The 22498-nt window shown below is 44.8% G+C and overlaps 1 protein-coding gene across 2 annotated transcripts; it reads right to left on the bottom strand.

Annotated features, from left to right (window-relative positions):
* Positions 1-2577: 2577 nt before the first annotated feature.
* On the bottom strand, positions 2578-20612 carry STARD7 (StAR related lipid transfer domain containing 7). Of its 2 annotated transcripts, XM_015587427.2 has the most exons (9): positions 19873-20612; positions 12304-12512; positions 11922-11971; positions 10466-10576; positions 10303-10385; positions 9784-9883; positions 5158-5242; positions 4154-4348; positions 2578-3312 (listed from the first exon to the last, which is right to left on the bottom strand). In XM_015587427.2, exons 1-8 carry the CDS (start codon positions 20175-20177, stop codon positions 4164-4166), a joined length of 1128 nt encoding a protein of 375 aa, XP_015442913.1. In that variant the 5' UTR covers positions 20178-20612; the 3' UTR covers positions 2578-3312; positions 4154-4163. The 2 variants fall into 2 exon arrangements, with proteins under 2 accessions (XP_015442913.1, XP_006909499.1); XM_006909437.3 differs by having other exon boundaries at positions 2578-4348; positions 19873-20607.
* Positions 20613-22498: the final 1886 nt, after the last annotated feature.

Genomic DNA, 22498 nt, shown 5'->3' with positions numbered 1-22498 from the left:
ATTTATGGACCAAAATCAACCATAAGCCTGTAAAGCAACTGTGACAATGTGCGGCCCGGGGATTCTGTGAAGAACGATGCTCTATCAAGTGTCCACTGAGGTTTGTGGAAACAAGCACATTTTACATTCAGGTCACTTCCATCCATGTGCTATAGTTTTAAATTTTTTAAACTTTCAAGTTTATTCATTAGAAATCAGAGTTCTCAGTTTTACGAAGAATATTTTCATTTTCAAAAGGATTTCCAGACTCCTGTCCTACTGTGTTGGGTACAGAGACAGGTTATTTTGTAACTTGTACTTTTAGAAAATGCTATCTCAAGATGTCCCCATGAATACCACCCTGTCCCTGTGTCACAGTAGTGGTGTACATCCCAAAGGTTCCAGAAAAGTAATATTTATGTTTCCATTACTCCTGAGAGCACCACGAAACAACTGACAATCACATGATAGAATAAGGGGTAGGAGGAGGCAAAACCACACAAAAGCTAACAATGGATAAAAAGGACACTTGTGACCCAGATTCCAAAATAAGTCAACCACCCTGGGAAGGAATTTGCAGCATTTGTGAGAAACTAAACTGAGTCTGAAGCCACAGAGGTGCCTTTGAAGAGGTCAAAGCCGGGTCTGCGTCCTGGCTCCCACTTCCTGTGACTTGGAGCAAGAAAATTACTTAACCTCAGATGCTACTTCCACACCTTTAAAACAGGGACAGCTACATTGTCCCAGGGCTGTGGCAGGATGAGATGAAGTCCTGCCTGAAAGCATGAAGTGTGGCATCCAGCCTGGCAAGTGTCTAGTAATGGAGGCAGTTATCTGACCACCAAGAACGTGAGCCGACAGTGCAACAAGACTGGTGACAAATTAACGACACCTTGTGTTGGCAGTTCGCAGATCAAGGGAGGGTGTTGCCCATCTTGTGCCCTTCTGATTGCATTAACATTGTGCACTTCACCCCCTAGCAGTTCTAATGTGTTTGAGAACCACTGCCCAACCCGTAAAGCTACACTTGACTTGGCTACTTAGCTGCTATATGTACTAGAGCCACAGATGCAACACGGGATATTTAACTGGACCCTGGATTGATGCTAGAAAAGTCCTTTGGGGGAGCAACTGGAGAAATTTGAATGTGGAGTAAATTACTAGGTACTATTTACCTGTGCAAATGGCACCGTGGTTATACAGAACATTCTTGGTATAAAAAGCATGCTCAAAAGTTCAGGGATGAAGTATCACATTTGCACCTTTCAGATCCTCATGAAAAAGCATGCCATAACAAAACAGACCTAAATAACAGAAATTTATCTCATATTTCTAGAGGCTAAAAGTCCAAGGTGGAGGTGCTGGCTGATTCCTGGTGAGTGCCCTCCCCTCTGAAGCTTGCCGACAGCTCCTTCTGTGTCCTCACGTGGCAGAGGGAACAAGCCAGCCTCTGGTGTCACTTCTTACAGGGGTACTAATCCCATTGTGGGGACCGTACCCTCAGATCCACCTAATCCCAGTCGCCTCCAAAGTATGCACGTTAAGGGGACACAGTTCAGTCTGCAGTGAAGTTTATGTAAAGAAGGTAAAGCACAAACTACAGCAAGTTGTTGACTCCCCACAAGGGCAGGAGGGTCCGCAGGCTTATTATTTCCAGCTTTTCAATATACGAAAATTTTCCAGACAAGAAGCAGGGGGCCTTCTGCAGCTACTGGTGACAAAGCCTGGGAAAGCTGAGCCACCTCTGCTGCTCAGAGGTGGGAGGTGAGTCCAAGCCTCACTGAAGCTCTGGAGTCAGAGCTGCCAGGCACCAGGCACGTTGCTCTAGGTAAGCTCAGCTGCTCCTTGTCAGTTTCACGGAGCCTGGGGACCATGCCAGGGGCGCTGTGCAGTGGCCTCTGTGGCAGGGGCAAGGCCAAGAGCCAGCTCTCCAAATTTAGTTTAGACAGACACGTGTGTGCCTGACAAAGAGTCTGCAAGGACAGGTGTCTCTCCAGTGACTACCTCAGAGACACTTGGAAGAGGGCTGCAAAGAGTGTGGGTGTGTGCCAGCCTTCACCCTATTTCCCATAGGCAAAACTGCACAAGTTCTAAATTCCCACTATGGTCATCTCAGTCCTCTTGGAATGGATCTGCACCCTAGCAGAACTGCCTGTGTGACCCTGCCACCCACAGGCCAAGCACGTTTGAGCCCGTCACTGCCCCCTCAGTGGGGTCCTGAAGTGCCCCCCCCAACTCCAGACCTGGGCCTGCTCGAGTTCCCTCCCCACCGCCACAGCTCCCTTCCACGTTTTATGAGAAGCTCTGCCACCATTTTCTCCGCATTGTTCCTACTTTAAAAGCAAAAGACATGGCTTAGGAGATCAGGACAAGAAAGTAGAAACAGATGGCTTGTTTTTAGCTGCCCACTGGTCACCCAGAAAGGGCTGTCTAGACAAGACAGGTGGTTATGTCAGCCACACCAGGAAGGACAGAGCCAGCCCCTGCCACACTGGTCCCACAAGCAGAAACACCCTTCTCACGCTTTGTGATCAGAGAGAAGCAATAAGAGCACTATGCGAGGGTTCCCCACCCCCATGTGTCTAAAAACAAACACTCTTTTGTACCAATATGTATTTATTCACACGTTTGATAAAAATGTCACAGTTAGAAGTGAAATCATTATGATGATATCAGTAACTATACAGACAGACCCCAAGAGCACAGTCAATTCCCCCAAATCAGAACATGAGCAGCAACAAGCCTCGGTGGCACCTGTGCACTCACACGCCCTCTCACCCATACCCAACGGTCACAGGCCCTCAGCTCAGATGTAACCCAGGGCCTCCCCGCTGGCTTGTCAGGTCCTCAGAAGAGAAACGACCAAAGGAAGAAGCTGGGGTTGCTGGACGCACCTGTACCCTGCCAACGACTCAGAGAAGACAGGACAAGAAACACTGGTCATTTCCTTGGCACAAAACTTCACAGGCAATAAAAAAGTCAAGTGGCTTATGTTAGTCTCAGGGTTAGATCCAAGTAGGAAAAAAAAAAAAGGAAAATCTAGTCATTCAAGGAAAAAAAGGGAGGCAAGAGGATTTAAAACTTGATCTCGGTCTCCTGTCAGATGGCAGCATGACCAAAAGCCGAATCAGCGAGGCCAAAGTGACACCATCAGATTGTGACTTCGTCTGAACAACGTAGTTCGCTTTTATTTTATATCTGAAGAGAAGGAACTTCCAGAAGAACAAGAGGGCCATGTAAACCACATCCCATTAGACCAGTGTTGGGGAGCGAAATGCACCTCCTCTGCCTTTAGCCATTCCAGGAGGATGGGTCCTCAGCATCCAGTCAAACCTGTGTAGAAAATGCCTGAATCAAAGTGGGGTTTTCTGGACAGCGGACTGTGCAGAAATTCTATTTAACTCCCCAATTCCTACTTTTTGACATGAAGATTAAAAAAAAAAAAAATGGTGTGATGTTTTGAGCATCTCCACTGACCCTATCAAAACACTGATGACAGAGAACACTACTCTCTAAAAGGATTCGCTTCCCAGGGCTCTTGGTAAACAGCCGAGGACGGAGATGCCCAGCCTGACAAAGGACAGGCCCACCAACAAGAGCGGCCGTGGACAGTCGAAGGGGTGATATCTGAGAGGCGAAGAGAGAAATTTCTTGGTGCAGACTTTATGTTCCTAAAGGCAGGAGCAAGGTGAGGACAAGGCACTTACATGGCCACACAGCAGTTCACATCCATGCAACACTAGGACTGTGCCAAGAGCACTCCCAAAGACCCCTCACCAAACCATCAACTGGTGACTGCCCTTCCCAGTCCAACCTGGAGGTGGAGGAGTCCCAGTGCTCAGATCCAATGGTGGGAACTGGAATGTGGGCAGAGGAACTACTCAGGGAAGCAAAACAAGCTGTCTCCTTCTGGCCTGAGGTCAGCTTTGTTCCAGATTCGCTCAGTGAAATACTGAATTGCAAAATGCCTGGCCTGAGAATGTGACAACGCCCCACAGAAGCCTCCTCCTTCTGTTTTGATAAAGAGCAACAAAGGCTCTGAATGAAACCAGACAGCAGTTACTGAATTATCTTGCACTGGTGGTTACAGCAGACACCTTGTAATACGTGTTCCCGTTCTGTGGCAGAGGGTGAGGGACCGGGGCAAGGCTAGGAGCAGCCTGTCCCTTCTCACCCCAAAGCCTTCACGCATACTCGATCCGAGGAGGGCTGCGGCTGCCCTCGCCCTTCCGCTCAGGAGACGGGCTGGTGGCCTTGGCTTCACTGCCCATCTCCAGCGGCTTAGATGAGATGTAGTCCTTGACTTTGATCTCCATGTTTTTGGCTTTCAGAGTGGCCGTGTGCAGCTTCTCCAGGAAATCTGGCATGCCTGTGGGAGAGGGAAATGTGAGCAGGCTGGCAGACAAACCAGCACTGGGCTCAGAATCAGAAGGCCTTATTTCCTTCATGAGAGAGCCCACCCCTCCTCACAGAAATCACAGCCTCAGTGGCAGCTGCCGCTCAGTGTCTAGAGAATGAAAACAATCCGTGACCTCGAAAGCCTTTAAAAAGGGCTCCCGCTCAGGCTACGCGAGTCCCACATGCTCCTTCAGGTGATGAAAACATCACTGATCAGTGGCACAGCCTACATATCTGTCAATCTTATTTAGACAAATGTCACACAGAAACACCTCATCTCCTCTCCATTCTCCCCCTGAAGTACAAGAAGCTGCTAGAAGAAAATCACATCAGGGTGCTTGCTGAGGCAAAGGGCTAGAAGGGAAAAGTGCATACAGCATGACACGTGGCCTTTCTTAGGACAGGCGCTGCCCCTTTCTCCAGGTGACTGTCCTACTCCCAGATTTATGCCTACTATGGCAGATTTATGGCCGCCAACACTATCCAAGGAGAAAATGTAAGTGCATCAACATCCACCATCCATATTTAAGGCATTAAGCAGATGTTCTTCTTAAAACTCCTCTCTGCGCACAAGTTCCTTTCTGGGATCCATACTTCCCATCATTCCAACCCCCGCTGGGAGTTTCCTTCGCAGTGTTCAAGCACCAGCTGGGAAGGACGTTTAACGTCCCCAGAGGGCTCTGGTGAGACAAGCACTAACCTTCTTGCTGCTGTTAAGAAGCTCAAGAAAAACAAAATGCCCCTCAACCCAGGCTCCTGGGCCTGTGCGCGCCCACTCACCGCTGGAAACCATCCAACTAACACAGTAGCGAGGGAACACGGTCTGGGGATTGTCACTGTATGTCAACAAGTAGTCAAAGCCATTCTGGAAAAGAAGAACAGGGAAGTGAGGGCACCTGGCCCATGCACCACAGCCTCCAGCCCACAAGGTAAGGATGACCCAAGTCCCGGGCATGGGAGCTGACACCTGCAGGCAGCTCGCTGCAAGGCTGGTCCTCGGCTGGTCTGGGAGCCTGGCTCTGAGTGTTCTCCACAGACTGCCGAGGCAGCTCCCCAGGCCCTGACTCCCTCTGGGGCTCTACAGTGTGGGCATGTGCTGGGCAGAGGGTGCCTACATGACCAACCCCGGAAAGAATCTCAGGGCTTAGGCTCTGACAGGCTTCTCTGGGCACTTCTGTCACTGGGAGAAGAATGTGCTTTCGGCAGCTCTCGTGGCAAAGAGAGCACAGGAGGCCTACATGTGGGCCCCTCCAGACTCCACCTGTCTTCCTCTCATGACCCGCTGTCCTTGCTACACAACTGCACTAGATCTTAGCCGTGAGGACAACTATGTGCTGAGTCTGCCTATGAGCCCTTCTCGTCAATCTCCGAAAGCAGGGGTGGTCCTGGGGACCCCAACACATACCCCTGATGTTTATAGACCTTAATCTGTACCAAAATGGTATTAACTCTACTGCTACGAGCAGCAAACGTTTTACATAGCGCTTAACTCTGTGGCAGGAACTGCTTCGGCCCGACAACAACCCCAGCAGGCAAGCTCTGTCAGGAAACTCAGCAGGGGTTAGGTAATGTCCCCAAGGTTGCCCCCTGTACTCCTCGAGAGCCAAGACAAGCCAAGGACTCTAGGCGCAGGGCCCACACACCCACTCTCTCTGGCTCAGCTCTCTCGCTGCTGACACAGTGGCGTACGGGGATAAGGAGAGGCACAGGTGTCCTGGCCCTAGGAGACATCTGAGCCACATATGTCCCAACCAAAGGGGACATGTGTGTCTGCACTTCTTGAGGCAGACTGGCCGCAACGTCAGGTGGCAGATCTAGACTTTAAACTCTTGTGTCTTTATATTGAAATCTATCTTCTTTTTCCCTGAGTGAACTGTTGAATTATGTTTGAATGTTTGCTATTTGCCTGGCACGAGTCCTTGCCCTCGGGTGCTTCCAATTGGGATAAATGAATACCATAAACAAGCAACAGATGGAATACTATGGAAGGAAAGAGGAAGGGGAAGTAAAGCCAGGACACGGGAAAGGCACTCACCACCAAGGCTGGCGATAGGATAAATGGGTTAAATACATGTAAAAGACTATTCTTCTCAAAAAAAAAAAAACACCCTAGACTGGGAAGTCAAAAGAACTGGGTTCTCATCCACTACTTATGTTAAAAAAGGAAGCCAAAACCAAAACAATAGATACCTCTGTGAAAAAGGAAGGAACAGGGTAAAAGAAATAGGAGTATGAGCCAAATTACTCTGAATATGTCTTATGTGATGGTAGAAACACAAACTTCTTGTCATCACATTACTGATCTTGTTGGTATTACTGCTCTGAGGCTGGTGGTGTGTGTGTTCTAGGTAAAAGCAAATGAGTAATTATGTTGACGGCGATGAGTTGAGAACTGAATTTTTCATCACAGAGAAAGAGGACAGATGTAAGATATAAAATATACATAAAAACTCTACTGTCCTGAATTTGAATCATCATATCCTAAATATTAGTATGCACTTAGAATTTATTTATTCTGAAAAGGCCTAAAAACAATGAGCAGGCCAGTGGCTCTGAGCGATCCCAAGGACAAATGGTGGTACTTAAATGATGCTTCCTTAAGAGCACCTAGGGCTCCCTGAAGAAATGCTAATGTCCCAGGTTTAGAGTTTATACTACACAAGGTGGAGCTGGGACATTCTATAACACCAGAAAAAAAAGAGCGCTCCTGAGGTCAAGTCCAAGGACTCAGGCCAGTGAGACAGGCTCCCAAAGGCCAAACATGGGGCAATGTGAGCATCTATAAGGATAAATGTAATTAATAATGAACCAAAGCTAACTACATATGGGTAAATCTGTGAGTTTTTAATGGCATTAGAAAAATAAAGAAAAAACTTTACCTCTGGAGAAACCCCAGTTGAAAGAACCAATTCATTATTTTGAAAACCATAATATAAAGGAAACAAATTAAGCATTTCTCTTATTTCCCTCTCCTGTGTAAACTATAGGACACCAAATAGCTGATGAAACCAAATAGCTAAAGTATTTCCACTAATAAATGAAAATAAATAAAGAATGAATGAAGGAATTACAAAATCAGCATTTTGTAATCCTAATGAAACGATGAATCAGAGCAATGATCCTCAATCATTTCTAAATTCACAACAAAAGGGACAATCAGTCACCAGTAGCCTTCTAATAAAGTGGTCTTGGCCCTAAACAAATAACCTGAATCTGTTCGAGCCTCTGGATCTACCTACCAATACATATCCAGGAAATACAGAGCAATAACGTTGGCCTTCCTTTTCCTCAGTAGAGGACAGAGGAGCATGTAAAATGACACTACAGGGACGGTCAGCAAGACAAAGAACCTTGCTCCTCAACAACTACAACCACCAGGGAAAAACGGAGGCATTGATTTCAAGACTCAAGATAGAGGGTGAACAAACTGCAGTCTGGGTCTCATTTGGATCCTGACTCAAATAAACCAACTACAAAAAAATTATGGACAATCAGGAAAATCTAACACTGACTATTTGATAGTAAGGGTCATTATGATACTGAGATTATGTTTTAAAAAACCTCTTTTTGAGATAAATACTGAACAGCCTACAGAATTCATCCATGGGTTCCTCTGTAGCAAAGCTAGGATTTGGGGAAGGGAATAGGAACAGGTACAGAGTTTGGCCATGAGTTGATCACTGTTGCAGCTGGGATGGATACACCGGGTTCTCACTAATTCTTTATCTTTGGCATACATTTCAAATTTTCCATAATAAAAAGTAAGACAAATGAAACACCACACCTTGGCTCAATGATCTACTTCCCATCAGCCAAGTCCAAACTCAGCTGCCTCTCAGTGTCCTCAGTGCGGGTCAATGTCACTGGTCACTCCTCCCCAAGCACCTTTCCAAGTAGTCTCGGAGCACTGGGATTCTTTGTCTTTGCTGAGTCATGTCTTCTCCCTCCAGGGCCTTTCTGTTTTCCTCCATCTGTAGTTTGCCTGCCTTTTTACAAGCCCTACCTTTTTCCTAAGAGCTTGCCACAAATATACTGAAAGAATGATACAGAGAATTCCCAGTATTCCCCCACCCCAAGCTAGAGAAGTTACTTAGCAGGTACCTACTAGATGCACCACATACTGCTAGGAGCTAAACTATGCCTGCCTGCCTCATGCTCATGGTTTCTGAAGGCAGGAACTCAATGCTGGAACCCAAGTCACTTTTTTTCAAATAGGAAATACATGGAGGACAGGTTAAAATTTGAAAAGCCCCATAAAGGAGGAGAGTGAAGCATACATCTGCCTCCCACACTGTCCCCAGCCTGACCCAGGCTCCCCTTCCCAAAGGTAATTAGCCATGACAGCAGCCTTACTTCTTTCCTTTCCTCTAAAGCGAGGACTTACAAACATTTTTAAATATAGCACACTGTAAATAATCTCTTTTACATTGCAACTGTTTCTCTCTCTCATAGACACACATTCATTCCTACATACTTATGTAACCAAATAAAAATCCCAGGAAATACACTTATATTCTGATAGCTTCTCTCTCTTACTGTTTTCCTTTTTTTTAAAGCTGGTCATAATGCACCAAATTAATTTTGTCTCCCATTAATGGGTAGCAATCCATGGTTTGAAAAATACTGCTCTAAACATGGTACAGAAGTAAATACCAAAACAAAAAAAGGAAAAAAAAAAATTTCCCAGTAAAAGAGAGCCAAATACCACACTGAGGCGAACCACCACTTTTCTGTCATATTTAATATACCACTCAGGCAGTATAAACACAACAACTAGATGAAAAAGCAGAACACCTGAAGAACACAGTTCATATAGCTCTAAAACATAACAATAGTGACAGAAAGAAAAAAAAATACCATTATAAAGTGAAATAGAACTAAAAACAGCAAGCACTGGAATCAATATGTACACTTAACAGAGATCTGGCCAAAAAAGCAAAAACAAACGCCTAAGTTGAAGAAAATACTTTCAAAGAAAGGTCACAGAATTTTAAAGAAGGCAGAGAATTCTGGTCTAAGGCTTTCATCTTACAGACGAGGAAAAAAGTCCAGAAAAACTGTGTCACTGCAGTGACATTCTGATGGAAAAAGGACTCGCTCTAAAACCTAAAGAATGCTGCCACACCAAGCCATCACCTTCTTTGACTGTCCCTCAGCTACATGGGACTTCTTCCTAGGGGTCCCCCAGGTACACCAGCCCACAGTAGAGGCTCCCGAAGTGTGGTTCCCAGACCCCCAGCCTCTGTCTCACTGGGGACTCCTAAAAATGCAAGCGCTCAGCCCACAGCCTAGCATGGTGATTCTAGAAGCTCCAGTGGGTCCTGAGACCCACTGCCTCCCCAATGCAAAGAAAAAGAAAAGCGTCCCTGGTAATCCATGTCACCTCTTCAATGATGTGAAACTTACCTCGTCGAATGACTTGTGGGGACGGATAACCATTTGGGACTCATAGGACCGGACCCGCACGAACTCCGGGGACTCTGGCACACTGGGGTGCTCCACAGCTCTAGTGAGGGGAAGAGGTAAGGCAGCTGCATGATGTCTGCACATAGCAGCACAGGCACTAAGACTAACAGGAAAAGCTAACTAGCTGGCTCTAATATTTAAAATGTAACACAGGAGTCACTGAGACGAATGAACACAAGCCAAGTTCTAAAACCAAGGCGTGCTCCTTGGTGAAATCTGGCTCACTGGGCTGTGCTGAAGACAGAGCACTTCTTTTTAAAATTATCAACACTAAGAAACTGAAGAAATGGTTTAAAGAAAAGCATGTATCCCTTCCATCTCAAATTCTGGCTGAGACAGGTGGGGCCCGGGCTTCACCATAAGGGCCCCAAGAACATGCAAACCCGCTGCAGATGCAGACAGCATGCATGAAGAACCCAGCTGATGGGATGAGCAGGAGCCCCAGGTAATGGCACATACCGCGACACCAACACCATCACATTGTTTTCCTGATCCACGCTGTACCGCCGGACATATACATAATCCCGTGAGTACATCGGATACTGAGGAAAAGGAAGGCCAACGTTATTACTCAGTTTCACGAGGATGTGACAGAAGGAAAAGCAGGAGTAAAAACACTCACAGGAAAATGGGTTACCCAGTGAAGGACCTCGGAACCACTGACCACGTCCCTCTCGATCACTTCCAGCTTGATGACTAAGGCATCCCACTTTTTTCTATACTCCGTGTCCAGCTGTGGAGACAGAAAAGACCATGAAGACCTAAGAGATTCAAAACAAAGCTGTCGAAGCTTCTCCAGGCGCTTGGCCTCTGACCCAACCAAGGACCTTGTTCCAAAACAGTGATCGAACCTAAAGGACAGAGCCGAAGAGTATTTAGGAAAGACATGGCTGTGTTTACCATGAATGAGGCTCTTAAAACCCCTTCTTATAGGCCAACACCTTTATTCTGAAAGTGAACCTTAACACCAGAAAAAGACATAAAAAAATTTTAAAATAAAAATTAAAAAATCATAAATTTTTTAAGTAAAAAGGCAAACCAAAGAACAGTGTAAGGAAAAATACTGTAATGGTTATGTCTGAAGAAGATACAATAGAAAGTGATATAAATCTGTAAGGATGAAACAAGTCTAAAAAGTTTTAACCAGACAAAAAGTACAAAAGTATGAGCCGATGCCTCACACGAAGAAATGCAAGCAGCATATTTAAATTCCTAACATCACCGGTGACTAAGGAATTTCAAAATAAGACACATATCACGCACATCCAAACCAACAAAAATTCCATGTAAATTTTTAGACAAAATTCAGTGCTTAGAGAAAAGTGTGCACTAGCATATTAGAGTGGGTTTTATAATCATCAATTAGTTACTGAAAATCCAGCAAAAAGAATGAAAAGTCCAGGAAGGAAACAATCTTTCCTAGAACTAGAACTCCAGGTGACCTGCCTCCCCTAGGAGAGACACTTGTTGCCCCAAGGAGAAAGTGGTCTTTGAACAGACTCTTCATCCTAGTTTGAAACACCCTCACTGTGGAAATGCTCCAGGCTACTAAATCCCAACCACCCGCAGAGGGGAAAACACTACAAAGGATCCACATATAAAACAGGATCCACATATAAAACAGGATACAAACAGAAGGTTATGTAAGTGTTGAATTGACGTTAAGTTTACTCACTTTGATAATGGTACCATAGTTAGTTAAGAGAGTATGTCTAGTTTTAGGAAATACATACTGAAGGTTTTTGGAATAAAAGGCCAGGTATTTAACTTATCCTCCCATTGTTTAGGGGGGAAAAAACCGTAAAGCCTTATACAACACATGAAAGCATCCAAATCCATACCTCTAGCTAATCTTTAAACAGCCCTGTGAGATAAAGGGCAGAATTGGTTTTGTCTCCACTGGACAAAGAAATTAAAAATCAAATGTTTACCCAAACGTATTCAATGCGAGATAAGGGGTAAGGAGATGGATGGCTGTACCAAAGCACTGCCTGAGTCCCAGAAATTATGCGTGTGGGCAGTGGGAAGTGGATTTCTAGGCTTAGAGGCTCCAAATCTGGGAAGAAAAAATTTCTCACCTGAACATTGAAGAACTGCCGAGGTGTCACGTCTGTGTAGGTTCCAAAGACTAGAATGACAAAAAAGAATGAGAGATATCTGCTACACCGTCATCACTCGCCTTATTCCTATCACGTAACTGCATTTTGATTATAGTACCGACGGATCATAAGGGCAGATTCAGGAGCTAGAAGTCACACTGGGGCAGCAGAGTCGGACAAAGACGACCTATAGCAAAGTATAGCAAAGACACCCAAGACTCTTATCATCTGGCAGAGGAACAACAACCAACAGTAAACCATGGCAGCTTCCTGAGAAACCACCAAAGAAACTATTTAGAGAGTATGAGGAAGACAAGTCTGGAGCACAGGGCACATTTAGCAGCAGCCAGGCTGGACTCACCTCTATACTGGTAAAGGTGAGTGCCAGCGATGGGGCGCCGCCACAGCTTAAAGTGTTTCTTATCCATCACCATTTCCCACGGCTGCTCTTTGCCCCCTGAATCTTCATTCCCTTCTGTTTGCGATTTTGGTTCTGGAGGGTGGCGTTCAACTCCAGAGCTCTGAAACACAGTTGACATTTCCTCCAACCGTTTCATCTCATCAATGGACCTGGAAGGGAGGAAAACAACAGGCCTGGTGCAGCTGGCTGGAGGCAGCGCTGGGAAATGAAATGTCCACACAAAGACTCATGCAAGAACAGCATGGGTTTAAAATAGCATAAAGTACAGTGAATGAAAACGTGAGTTCCGCGTGTGGGTCCCACTCCAACATTCATTAACTAGACTATGAAATTATGTAACCATTACATAAATGGGGATAATAGGACCTACCTCAAAGGTTGACTGAAAATTAAACTTATACGTGACATGCTTAGTACCTGGCACACAACTGGCCCTTGGATGTTAACTATGAAGGTTTATGACTATGAAAGGTCATTTGAAAACTTCTGTCCATTTTTTGAGTTGTCTTCCTATTACATTAGAAAGTATTTATATTTTCCCTCCTCTATTTTAAAGAGGTATAACTTATATACTGTAAGAATCATCCTTTTATGATTCTTACAGTATATAAGTTATGCAGAGAATTGAGTGCTATTTAGTATAGTTACAAGGTTGCGCAGACATCAACACTAATTCCAGAACATGTTCGTCATCCCCGAAAGAAACCTGTGCCCATCAACAGTCATCCCCATTCCCACCTCCCCACAGCTGCTGGCAACCATTAATGCAGTCTCTACAACTGGCCTATTTGGGCAGTTCATAAAAATGGAATTATACAATATATAATCTCTCGTGTCTGGCTTTTTTCACTTATTTCCAAGGTTCATTCACATTGTACTTTCTTTCTTTCTTATGGCTGAATAATATTCCATGGTGTGGATACATCACGTTTTGTGTATCCATTCATTGGGTGATGGGCATTTAGGCTACTGCCATTTTGGCTGTTATGAACAATGCTGCTGTGCACATTTGTGTACCCATTTTTGTGTGGATGTAGGTTTCCCATTTGGGGTAGAGTCCTATGAGTGGATTTGCTGGGTCATGATCGCTCTATGTTTAACTTTTTGAGGATGTGCCAAATTATTTTCCAAAGCAGCTGCACCATTTTATAGTCACCACAACAATGTATGAGGGTTTCAACTGCTTCACATCCTTGTCAACACTTGTTATTGTCCATCTTTTAGGTTATAGCACTCGTAGCGGGTATGAAGTGGTATCTCATGTGGTCTTCAATTTGTATTTCCTTAAAGACTAACGAAGTTGAACTATGTTCATGTGCTTATTGGCCATTTGTGTATCTTTGGAGAAATGTCCACTGTCTGGCTGCCCCGCAGTCCCTGGCAACCACTAATCTACTGTCGCTGAGCGCCTCTCACTTCTTTGTCTTGCCTGGTTTCCCTGGCAAGAACTGTGGTACAACGCTGAATAGAAGTGGTGAGAGCAGACACATGTCTTGTTCCTGATCTGGGGGGCTCCCAGCCTCTCACCAGCGCCGTGCTATGAGCTGTGTTTCTCAGATGCCCTTTATTGGGCTGAGGACGTTTCCTTCCATTCCTAGTTTGTTGAAGGTTTTTTGTTTTTTTGTTTTTTTTTAAACATGAAAGGAGGCTGGATTTTGTCAAATGCTTTTTCTGCATCTATTGTGATGGTCATGTGGTTTTTGTCCTTTATTCTTTTAATGTGGTGCACTAAACTGATTTTTATGTGATAAACTAAACTTGCTTTTCTGGGATAAATCCCCCTTGTTCATAGTATATAATCCTTTTTATGTGTTGCTGGATTCAGTTTGTTAGTCCCGGACTGCATAAAGGTTTAAAACATTCAAAATAATACCATATTATCAAACTATGTGTCATTAAAATCATTTAAGGATGCTAATATGTATAAAAACACAGATGGGAATAAAATACAACAAATTGAGATAATCTGTGGGGGAGAGATTTCGATTGGAAAGGGTACAGAGAAGGCTTTATTTATAATACTTTATCCTTAAAAATAACTATTTGTAACACTCATGTTATTCTTTAAACCTTTTTATATAACTGAAACATTTTATAATTATTGTTTCTAAACATGGCTTTTACTTTACCCTTAACCTTTAACTAACGGGAGGGAAAGACTGTTGGCATCTATGTCATATACAACTCTTCCATGATTCAAGACCAAGGAAGACACCAACCACTGATACACTGTGTCTGTAATCCCCTTTCACGTCTCTTCAACCTTCAAAAAAATACAAGGTTCAAGGTTAACTTCTAGGCAGAGTTAACCATATACATTTACTTTTATTCCTCTATAGAAACATATATTATAATTAATCTATCTTTATATCTGCCTTCCTTAATAAATTATAATTCCCTAATGCCCCAGAATCTGTCTTTTTCATATTTTATTCCAAGCTACCAGCAAGTGCCTGGTAATCATCAGCCATTCGACAAATGTTTACTGAATAAATTAAATAAATAAATATAGAAGTAGGCCTCAACAGTTCAAATTGCTATTAAAAGATTACATTATTACATTACTTTAAAAACAAAAAATTCAAAGTATACTGGCAACCCACGATTAAAAGTTTAGAACAATACAAAGCGACGGTGAGTGAAGAGATCATGTTTTAGTCCTGGCTCCACCAACTAGCTGTGTGATCTCATGCAAGTCATTTTACCGGAAAGCCCCTTCCTGTTCTCACTTGTAGAGTGAGGACATTATTTCTTGAAGGTTTCTATTAGTTCTAAAATTCTATTGTCTGAATTTTAAACTTTGGACTTAGATGAAAATATTTCCATAGGGAGACATTTGTTGTTCTGACTGCCTGAAATCTTTTTTCTTCTGGGGAGAATACCAAAACAGGTGGGATGCAGCCTCCTTCTCAGCCAGAGCACAACTGCTCATTTATTTAAGCAAGGTTAATCAGAGCCTTCCAGTCGAGGCTTTGAATTCTGAGGAAGCAATAGGAGGCACAGGGCCTTCCGGAGACTATTCAGCGATCCTGACGGAGCTCAGAGTGGGCAGTGCAAACGATCCAGAGGGAACAAACCAGCAACAACACGGCCCTAAGATTACCACCCCTGGGCTGGTCTCAGTTGCTCTCTTGGCCAGCCTGTACTCTGGCCTTCTAGTCCTTGTTCTAAGTGACCTAACACCTTTCTGATTAATTCCTTTTTGGCTTAAGTTAACCAATATCAGTTTGTTTGCAACCAGAACTCTAGCCAGTACAAATTACACTGATGTTCTGATGAGAAAGATTTAACCATTAAGAAAGTTTTAATTTGAATTAAAAGTTGCAAAATAGGATTGACCGCTACCACTGCAAACACATATAAAACAGGGAAGGAACTTTAGGCAATGAGATCTTCCAGAGAAAGCAAAGTAAAACCACAGTTGTATTTGCTGGCAGAACAAGTCAGGCATTACACAGCGCCCATTATGGCACCTTTCAGGACTAGTAAAACATCCTTTAATTAAAAATAGGCATCATTTTCAAATATCATTCTTATGACGTAATGAAGAAAGGCAAGAATATGTGAAAACACATCAAAGGCTCATTAAATTACACAGGAATAAGGTTTTAAGAAAATTAAAGTATACAACTATAAGCAATATTTTTAACGGCCTAAGACTCCTCGTGGTACAGAGCCTCTGATCCATTGTTTAATCTGCCTCTCATGCATAATTAAAGGACACTAGGTGGCCTTGGTTAAAATTATGAGATTAAGTTCCTAAGGGGGTAAGAAATGTCTTGTGAAGAAACGACATGAATGCTGGAGCAAGATCGCCTCATGAAAACGTAAATGACTGTTGTCCTCAGGTTCAAAAATCTCAGAAGGGCCTCAACTGTGAAATGCTGGCATGACAGACGTAATGAGCATGCAGGTGCACAAAGCTAGTCACTCTGCTGCGATGGAGGAATGGGAAACCTCTCACCGCGTCTTCACAAGATTTGTGCCAAATCTCATTTGGGCCGGATGGGTGTCCAAACCTTCTTATCCAAGAGACTTAAACAAGCAGTAGGGGAGAAAAGAAGGACAAAAAAGATTATTCTCCAAATAGTAACAGAACGAGCAGATTGATAAGAGGATCAGGGAACGACAGCCAATGCTCCTCTTCCTCTAAAACGAGAGTCATTTCAATATTTGAGAAAGGCGGGACTGAGCTATGGAAACTGAAGACATAAACCCATGAAGACAGAGTAAGTATAAGCACATTTGGCTCATCTACGGGGTGCTGCCTCAGTGCAGAGCCTGGCATAAGGCTCCAAAATGATTCAAAGAAAGCCATCCCCATAATTAGCAATTTCAGCAAGACAACTGACTCATTTCACAGACTCCCCTCCTCAAATTCCAAACTACTGTCAAAGTTAGAGACTTTCAAGGACAACTGTTATGGGACACACCTAGAAATAAAAGACATCAACTAGCTCACTGCAATTCTGGGCCAGCTGGTTAATGAAAAATAATGAAAATAATCTCAGCTGGTTAATGGAAAATAGCGAAGACGATCTCAAAAAATTCAAGTCTGCTGTTATATAGTTAGTTCTGAGGATCTAAGAAGGGTACATCAGCAAAATACCCACAAGTGACAGTGGTTAAAAAAAAAGTTCTTTTAAGCCAAAAGGGCTTTTTATTGACCAGGTTATCAAGTTAACAGCATACTGAAAGGTTAAAAGCATTCTGGATGCCCTGGAAGACGGAAATGGGAGAACAGCCAATGAGACTTGCTTGGCACTTATTTACTCAAATTTCTAGAGCAATGAACTTAACTTTTAAAAAACAGGGAGGTTGATGGAACATTTTTTCCTAGCCTTTCATATTTCTTAACTTCCTTCCTCTTTCTGTTTCTGTAAATTTTCCTTATGTTCCAAAGCAATCAAATATTACTAATGCGTCTTTCCGTAAGGTTTGCCCTTCGCTCACAGGATGCCAGCTGAAAGTTTACCTTTTTTGTTTAATTGAAGCCAATTGGGTAAGAATACCTGACCAAGCAATAAAAGACCTAATTTCTACACCTGGCTCCCTTCTTTTCTCAGATGTTCTTCCTGTTGCTAGATTAATGAGATCCTATTTATTAAGATGTTCTGAAGCACGAGAATAAAAAGCAAGGTTCTTTTTCATTCTGAATAGACATAATATTTTCTGAATAGACAAATATTTCATTATGAATATCATAAGAAAAAACACACACCACTTTAAAGCACACATGCAAAGAGACATCCTTTACACACCCCATCACTGCTTAGCAGAGACAGCAATAGCAAAATTAGCTTGTACCAGGACAAGTTGGTACAGCAACAGCACAGAAGAGCCAAAGGCTGTGATTTAGGGCTCATGGAACAATTATGCTCTTCTTCCATTAACGATGAAAGAAATGCACTTGTCCCCAGGCACACTGAACTGTGCTCCATTATGGAAGCTACCCAAAACCATCTCACCAGAACAAACAAAATCCAAGACATTCTAAGCTAGCTATGACAACCTCAGCAGTCCCTCCGTTAAAGCTAACAGAATACTTAAACGCTTAAGCAAAAAAGTTCATCTGGACCAAGAATATTTTATTCAATAAAATATAAACATGATGAACTATCAGAACGAAGACCTATGGAACTACCGCACAACCAAGGTAGTTGAATAGCATATTATTTGCCTCCTTATTGAGATAACATTTTAAAATCCTCAAAATGGAAAACTTGATCAAATTTTAAGTCTATGACTGAATTCAAGCTTGAACAGAACAGTGAAATGTTAAATGACAGCTTTTACTATAACCCTGGAGAGGGTCAAAAAAGCCACCTTAAGTGTTCTGATGGCCTTTATCTAAGCTTCTGAAAGTCCCAAGCCGGTTAACTCAGAGCGCTATCCCTTTAGGGGTTGGATTAGAACCAAAAGTGTTTCAAATGCCTCCGGGTTGTGAGAGACAAGTAAAGGGAGGGAAGTGAAAAGAATCCTGGGCCCGGTCATCAACAGGTATGACCTCCCTGCCTCAGTGGATCGTGGCTACAGTCGACTCAGATGTTACTCAGATGTTTACCGCTTTCACTTTCTAACTTGTTTTCCCCTCTAACTCCTGCAAATAGGAGACCTACTAAACAGAGGCTCCAAGACACGTGTCCACAAAAATGCATAAAGTTGGCCAAAGAGTCATCTGCCACAACACCATTCAGCTCCCACCACCATTTGGGGCCCAGCAGCCCTTATCTGATCTTTCTCCTCTTCCCCAAACAGGTCCAACTGGGAATTCCTCTCAGACCTCACCACTGTGGAACATGGATATTTCATCATCAAAAGCAGAATAAAAATTCAAACAGTTAATTGATGAATTTTTCAATTTAAAAGTTTTCTTCCCCTGAATATTTTTATTTCTGAGACTATTTCATTAGAACAAATGGACAAGTAGCAAAAGAATATCAGAAACTAGACTGTGCTAGCTTAACTTTTTTGTGAATAAGGTTATCTATGGTTATGATTTCAAATGGCATTTGTAAAACAGTCACCTGTCCTGTTAGGAAAAGTATTACTAGTTCTTCAGATAAGCTTGCATTTACCCACAACTCAGTGTTGCACAAGTAGCTGCCTGGCATCTGGGTGCTTGCTACACCTCCAGTCACAGTGTTAACTTTACTGAAGTGTTTCCATTTTTAACTGAACCAAAAATGTGAAACAACAGAAGAAATATCTGGAATAAATAGACTTGTGTGGGATTTATCCAGGGAGAGGGCAGTCTTAGGTTTCTAAAATCAGTTTCAGAGTTGGGGGGGTGGGGAGAGAGAGTGCAGTTTAAAAACATCTATTAAAAAGAAAATACAGAGAAAATTCAAGAACTAAAGCAAAGCTTCCCTCGTGAGATTACTTGAAAACTGTTAACGGCTCAAATTTCGAACCACAAATAAATTCAATCAATGGTACTGCACTTTTCATGCACAAGTTTTGATGATGACAGCAAGATTTCAGAGAGTAATGCAACAGTACTCTCAAAGTCCCATAGTAGCAAAACACTGACCTAATTCTTACAGGTTAAAGTGTCTGGGCTATCGGTTTGTCAGGAGGACAAAATCCCTTCCAGCCTCATCATTCTGCCACCAGAGTCACGAGAGAGCGCTCCTCTCCTGGCAGGTCCGACCAAGTCCCATCTGGAATGAAGTAAACTGCACGACTATCCCCTTAGGTCAAGTTCAAAACACGTCTTGAATTTGCACCTTCCTGGCTGTCTTAAAGATGAGGACACGCCTTCAGTAGCTTTTACTTTTTACAATGTTTCCTTAGAGTCCTACTCCCTATTCGAAGCCTCCTCCCTGCACTAACCTACACGTCCAGCTGTTTCAAGCCCCGACAAATCAAACACACAGAAGCCATAAAAAATAAAATAACGCGTCTTGCTGAAACAGGATCCAGCTACCGCACCGCCGCTCCCAGGACCACCTGGTGCGACCCCAGGTCCCACCCACGCCACTCGTGAACGCGCGCTCCCGCGCCCACCTCTGTAGCTCCTCCTCCTGGATTCGCTCCTCGTCCCACACGAAGACGCCGGCGAGCGCCGCCATCACGCCCGAGGCATGGCCCGCGCGGCCGCGCAGCCGGCGCCACAGGCGGCCGAGGAGGACGCGGCGCGCGTTGTCCGAGTAGAGGCGGCCGTAGAGCTGCGCGATCTGCTGCGCTCGCCGCACGCGCAGGCCCGTGACGAAGCGGCACTGATTGGCCAGCAGGGCCAGTAGGCCCCCGCCCCGCAGCCCCGCGCGCGCCGCCGCCGCCGCCACTGCGCCCGCCAGCCTCCGCTGGAACATGTCGCCCGCCGCGCGCCCAGGGCGTAGGAACGACCCTGGGAAGGCGCCGCGGCCTCCAGCGACTCCTAGTTGGCCGGCGCCGACCCCGCCATGTCTCTCCGCCGCAACCGCCTGGGAGGTGTCCCCTTTGAGGAGGTAGCCTAGGCCCGCTGCAAGAGACGCTCCCGGGCCCGGGCTGCGAGCCTGGAGGGCGGCGGGCACCAGCCTCCTGCGTGTGGACCGCGGCGTGGACCGAAGCGCGCAGGAAGCAGCGAGGCGGGCGGTTCGGTCCCGGGTGTTCGGCCCCGGGTGTTCGGCGTCCGCCACACACGCTGCCCGCCCGCAGCCTACTCCGGTCGCCGCCGCCTGGGCCCTGATTGGGCGCCGCCTCGATTCCTCGCTGTTGGTTGGCCCCGCCAAGTGCTTATCCCCGCCCCTTCGCGCACGCGCCGGGCCTCTAGCTAGCAAGGTACGTAGCGCGGCGGAGAAAGGCAGTCAAGGGCGCCCTGGGAGTGACCGTCGGGCCCCACCGCCCCCGCCCCCGCCGCCATCTTCGGGCCGCCGGCTCTCGACCCGCGGAGGAACGGGCGTGGCCGGGCGCCTTAGGAGTCCCGCGAGGTGCTTGGTTCTCATGGGCGGGAGACTGTGGCCTCATTCGTACTTTGAGCCTAGGGTGGGATGGGGCATCGCCACTGCCTCTGCGGGGCACTGGGGGTATCCAGGTGGGGGGACAACGCTGTAGACTTTTGACGAATGGAGACCCTACTGAGGCCTAGTGATAGCTGCCACCACACCTTCCTCTACCTCGGCTGGCTGTCCCGGAAGCGCCTTTAATATTAATAAATACCTGGGGCACTGACACGGTCCCCAGGGTTAGTCTGCCCACTTGTCTTCTCTCCGCGAACCCTGCGACGTGAGAGCGCACCTACGGGGACGGCCTTACATCTCAGGACACTCCGGAGAGCCACGTGTGCAGGTGGCCCGTTGCAGTCTGAAAATGTGGTAGCATTTTGTAGTTATTTGAGGCACATGCCCCAGGTCGGGAGTAGCCGCCCCTCCTGTGACCCAGAGGTACCAGCGTGAATAGGTAAACAGGTTTCCTAACACCGACTTTGCAGCACCCATATACACCCTGGCTAAGTGATCTCGAAGGGCATCCAGTGACTATTCTGCCCCCAGCCTCAAGAAAATGAAGCTGCTGGATGTCCAATGGGAAAACCTTCCACTAAAATTTTTACACTTATGTTAAGTACTTTACTGACAAATAAGAAAAAAAAATATATTGTATTAGGACGTCTTGATAGGAAAGGGGCTGTGCTTATGCCACAGCAGTGCATTAGGAATTTTGCTGTAGCTACTCGAGCAAGTTCAGGTGTTCTTAAAAGAAAAAGAAAATCATGCTTTACTGGGAGGTGAAATTTAGATCTATCCTATCTAGACGGTGATTTTACTCTGGGGATTGCTGTTGATGTTTATTTTCCCTTGAAAGCAGATAGAGAGAAATGGGTATATAACAAAATGGTATTTGATGCTTTCTTGAACCAGGCTTTTCTCAGTGATGGTGAGATGACCAGGAGGGGACAGTGGGCAGGGAGGTTGAACTTTCCTAGTTATTTGCTTTTCTTGATTAAAAGGAGCTTAACACTTCTGCTTGATTTTCCTGTTTTGTTTCTGTTTTTTGTTGTTGTTGTTGCTTGTTTTTTATCAAACTGAGTTCTCAGGAATTGCAGCCAAGCACCCCTGTAATCTCCCCATTTTGCTCCATCTCTACTGCCTCTTTGCCCCTCGGTGCATAAACACAGCCAAGTCCATCTTCGAAAGGCTTGGGGGGAAAAAAAGCCTTTTACTCTTCCTCTTTCCAGATACCACCCCCTTCTCCTTCCTTTCACAGCTATGATTTTGTTTTTAAAAGGAAAGCATTAATGTGCTCACTGTCTCCATTTCTGTACCTATAGATTCTTCCCCTTTAGAATCTTAAAAATCAATTTTTTCTATACCATTCTCTCTGTGACATTTTTGTTCAGGTTCTAACTGTACTCTAGCCTATCCTCCCTTCAAAACCATCATCAACAAACTTTTTGCTTGTGTATCCCAGAACAGTTGAAAAATTTAATTCCCTTTTTATATTTTTAATTTGATCCTAAATTCTTTATCTTGAGCTCATTTTGTATAAGTAGGTTCTGCCTATCAGATTATCAAAACATAAGGTTGAACAGTCCCAGCAACAATCCACAGTAAGAACACAAGTGGTGCATCCAGAATTGGGCATGAGCAGGGCCAGGGCCACAGGTAAGCTACACAAACAGACGGCCTAGAAATCCATGTTACCTACCATTTTGCAT

This window comes from Pteropus alecto, unplaced genomic scaffold (assembly GCF_000325575.1).
Source record: "Pteropus alecto unplaced genomic scaffold, ASM32557v1 scaffold223, whole genome shotgun sequence".
Lineage (NCBI taxonomy): Eukaryota > Metazoa > Chordata > Mammalia > Chiroptera > Pteropodidae > Pteropus > Pteropus alecto.
Note: the sequence above shows the minus strand (reverse complement) of the source record. Positions and strands in the feature narration are given on the sequence as shown.

Excerpts from the sequence above, each read along its gene's own strand:
- STARD7 (XM_015587427.2), bottom strand. The coding sequence starts at position 20,177 with ATGTTCCAGCGGAGGCTGGCGGGCGCAGTGGCGGCGGCGGCGGCGCGC. Across the intron at positions 10,386-10,465 it reads ACTGGGTAACCCATTTTCCT|TATCCGATGTACTCACGGGA; the intron begins GTGAGTGTTTTT and ends CCTTTTCCTCAG. Across the intron at positions 5,243-9,783 it reads CCCACAAGTCATTCGACGAG|AATGGCTTTGACTACTTGTT; the intron begins GTAAGTTTCACA and ends CTTCTTTTCCAG.